At 30.3% G+C, this 3,340-nt stretch overlaps 1 protein-coding gene across 1 annotated transcript; it reads right to left on the bottom strand.

Moving 5' to 3' along the window:
• Window positions 1-1,860: 1,860 nt before the first annotated feature.
• On the bottom strand, window positions 1,861-2,421 carry LOC137834365 (late embryogenesis abundant protein At1g64065). Its single transcript, XM_068642421.1, has one exon. The coding sequence runs from the start codon at window positions 2,419-2,421 to the stop codon at window positions 1,861-1,863; it is 561 nt and encodes a 186-aa protein (XP_068498522.1).
• Window positions 2,422-3,340: the final 919 nt, after the last annotated feature.

Below are 3,340 nucleotides of genomic sequence, written 5' to 3'. Positions count from 1 at the left end.
ATTTTGTTTAATACTCATTACATTAACTTGTTTAAGATGACAATAAAAAATTATACAACTTTTAACAAATAAATAAAATTAATAAAAAGTTTAACAAAAATGTACTAATTTAAAAATTCTAAAATTATAATTACTTAATAATATATTTTTATTTAAAACACACAAATTTTATTTATATAATTATATCCTTATGCTATTTCACATTTCTCGACTTTTGAGGAGGGAAGTGGATCCCCCTTGCTAAGGAGCTTTTTCGGGCCTCACGGTGGGCGCCAATGTTCCGACCTCAAGTCCGTTGGGACGCATCGTTAAGGTCAATCACTGCATCCGAGATATTGTCCGTTTTGGAGGTCAGTGCTCTGTCATGATTTTGTCCTTAAAAGGCGCCTCAGTGGGTTGAGAGAGGAGGGAGTATATAAACTACCATTGACCTCGACTTCTGAGCGATGTGAGATAACTTATACCAATACAAGAAATTATTAAATAAAAATAAATTTTAGAGACAAAAAGTGATTAATTACTATTGTGAAGTCATGGGTTGATCTGGTTGGCAAGGTCTGGTTGTGAAGGCCTTTTAACTTCATGGGCTTACGCCCGAGACTGATGGATTTTGAGGTCATGGGTCGATCTCACTAATAGGACAAAACGGCTAGGAGGCTGATCAGGATAGTTAATGGAAGAATCTCATTTTAAAGAGGGAGGAACGTTAACAAAGGCAATTGACTGAATACGCAAGATAGAGAATAATGAAGGAATAAAGACTGGAAAGAAGACTAGATACAGGAAAGACTTAGTATGAGGGGGAGGAGAGGTTGAGCCGGAAACCACTGTTTCTAGTTAAACTTTATGCTCTAGATTAAGAGACATACCTCTTGATTAGATAACTATATATACTAAATTAAATATTATTTTATAAGCTAAAAAAGTTAGTAGTATCTAAATTAATTATTATTAATAAAAAATTATAAACTAGTTTCTAAATTGGTATCTGAGTAATTACCAAAATTTTAGTCATCAATTATTTTATATTCTAAGATTGGTAGCCAAAATATTAAAAACTAATTAAATATTAATTAATTAATTAGATACAAATTTAAAATTTAATTTATAAATTTTTATGAATAATAAAAATTACTTTGAATATCAATAATCCTTTATTTATAAAATAATGTCTAATTTAGTTAATATATTAACTAATTATTTTTTATTTAATAATATTTTTTAATATTATATTTTTTCTTTTAAGTTTTTTCCTTAAATATAATAATAACTCTATACTTTATTTGATAAGGTGTTACCGATAATTGAAGAAGTTTTTTTTAAAGTGTTTTGTCTTATATGGTATTAAAGAAACATTTTTCTTTTTTAAATTTGTATCAATCAATATCGGGAATTGTACTTCATTAAGCCGTTTAACTTTTAGATGAATAAAAAAATTGACATTAAATATATTTATTTTTATACTTATTACATATTTACTCTACAATTTCTATAATTTATTTGATATTTTAATATTTACTCTACAATTTCTATAATTTATTTAACATAAAATATCTACTTTCTTGTAATTTTACAACACCAGACACTTCTTGAAAGAGTTAAGAACAAAGTTAACATCAGTTTTCTTTAACAAACAAATTGTCCATGTTCCATGCCCTAATAATCAAGAACAACACAGCACAAGCACGTATGAATGTATTAGAGGCATATCTCGAATGCTAAAGTAAATATATAATCCAAACTAATCCCAAAAATAAAATAAAAAAAGACAAGAAGAAACAACATAAACAAAACTTTAGTTAAATGAATTGAAAAGAAGATCAATAGTACTTGTGCTGAAAAGCCCTTGACTATAACCAATCAAAACTTGATTTTGGATATGCAATTGCTATTAACATTACTAGAGGCTATATTCATGGAAAAGTAACAAGTGCAATAAACCGTCGCCTTCAATTTGAAAATCTTGAACATGCGAACTTTCCCTGGCATTGCAGCGGTTGATGTGAAATTCAACGATCCAGTTAGAACATCTGGAAAAAAATTGGAATCAGCGACCAACTTTTGTGGCATGAAATTGGCCGAAGTGGTGACAGTAATCTGCTCTCGTGCTGGCACCGACTCTCCCTGTATTGGAACTTCACCCACAACGGTATCGTGAAAATTCACATAACCAGTGGCTTTGGGGTATTCAAAGCTTCCATAGTTTGGATTCTCCATAGTGATCACCATTCCCAGACTCACATTTGAAGTCAAATTGCTCATAAGGGACAAGTCAAAATGTTCAAGACCAACAGGTTGGACGATGATGTCAGGATCCCTGGGTTTAAAAACTGTTAAAAATAAGGTTACAGTGGCAATTGCAACAATGATCAGAAGGACTAGAGACAAGGCCAAGCAAATCTTGAGACCTTTGTTAGCCATGGTTTATGATTCTGGCTGGCTAGATGGGTATTACTGAGTGAGGGACGAGAAAATTCAATTCATACAAGTTTGAGATTGTGTGTTGGATTATATAGTGAGTGGGTGGCTATTTTATAGATCTATAGAATGATTTGATTCAGGGAGATCCTAAAATTGATTTTTTTTTTCTCATGATTAAATTGGTATTTTATCAAAACAAATATTGGGTCAAAACGTTTGCACTTGATTCCTAATCTGAGAAACCTAACGCGTAAACAAACAAAAATCCATATTATATGTGATCGAGTTACATGATCAGTTTTTTGTACCATACAGTTCTTTTATTTTTATTATTCCGTATTTGGCGACTAGTTAATACATACGTTTTGCGTTTTGCGTTTTGCAGGCCAATACAAAATGAAGCATAATACAAAAATGCATTTATTTGACTATTATTGCAATACACAAATAGGTGGCGGAAACAATAAGAAAAATCCAAAACTGTGAAAAAGAAGAGAGCGTTACTCTCATTGCCTCAATCATGTTCTTTAATAAGGATTATCTAGTATTAAATATATAATTAATGCAGAAAGTCCTTAGATAATTGTTGAGTAACGGACTACTTCTAAATCTATTTGTTGATGTTTAGTTTTGTAAGATTGGTTTGAATCTATTTTAAGTGATGAACAAGATGTTTACGAGCATCTTAGTAGTAGATATAGTTGAATTTATTCTCGTTGTTATTTTCTTATAAGAAATCAAATTGATTTCTAAGTTTTGAGCTGAAAAGATGGATAAAGAGAAATCATTAACTGAAAATAATGAACTAGTTCAAATATCCTGCAGAACGTCCTTCTAAAGTTGAAGTGAACGTCAATAAGATGACCTCCAAAATAGGTTAACCTAATTAAAAATAATGATAGTAACGTACATCAATATA

The sequence above is a fragment of the Phaseolus vulgaris genome, chromosome 5 (genome assembly GCF_051622355.1).
Source record: "Phaseolus vulgaris cultivar YP4 chromosome 5, ASM5162235v1, whole genome shotgun sequence".
Classification (NCBI taxonomy): domain Eukaryota; kingdom Viridiplantae; phylum Streptophyta; class Magnoliopsida; order Fabales; family Fabaceae; genus Phaseolus; species Phaseolus vulgaris.
This window is presented reverse-complemented; position numbering and strand designations above follow the sequence as displayed.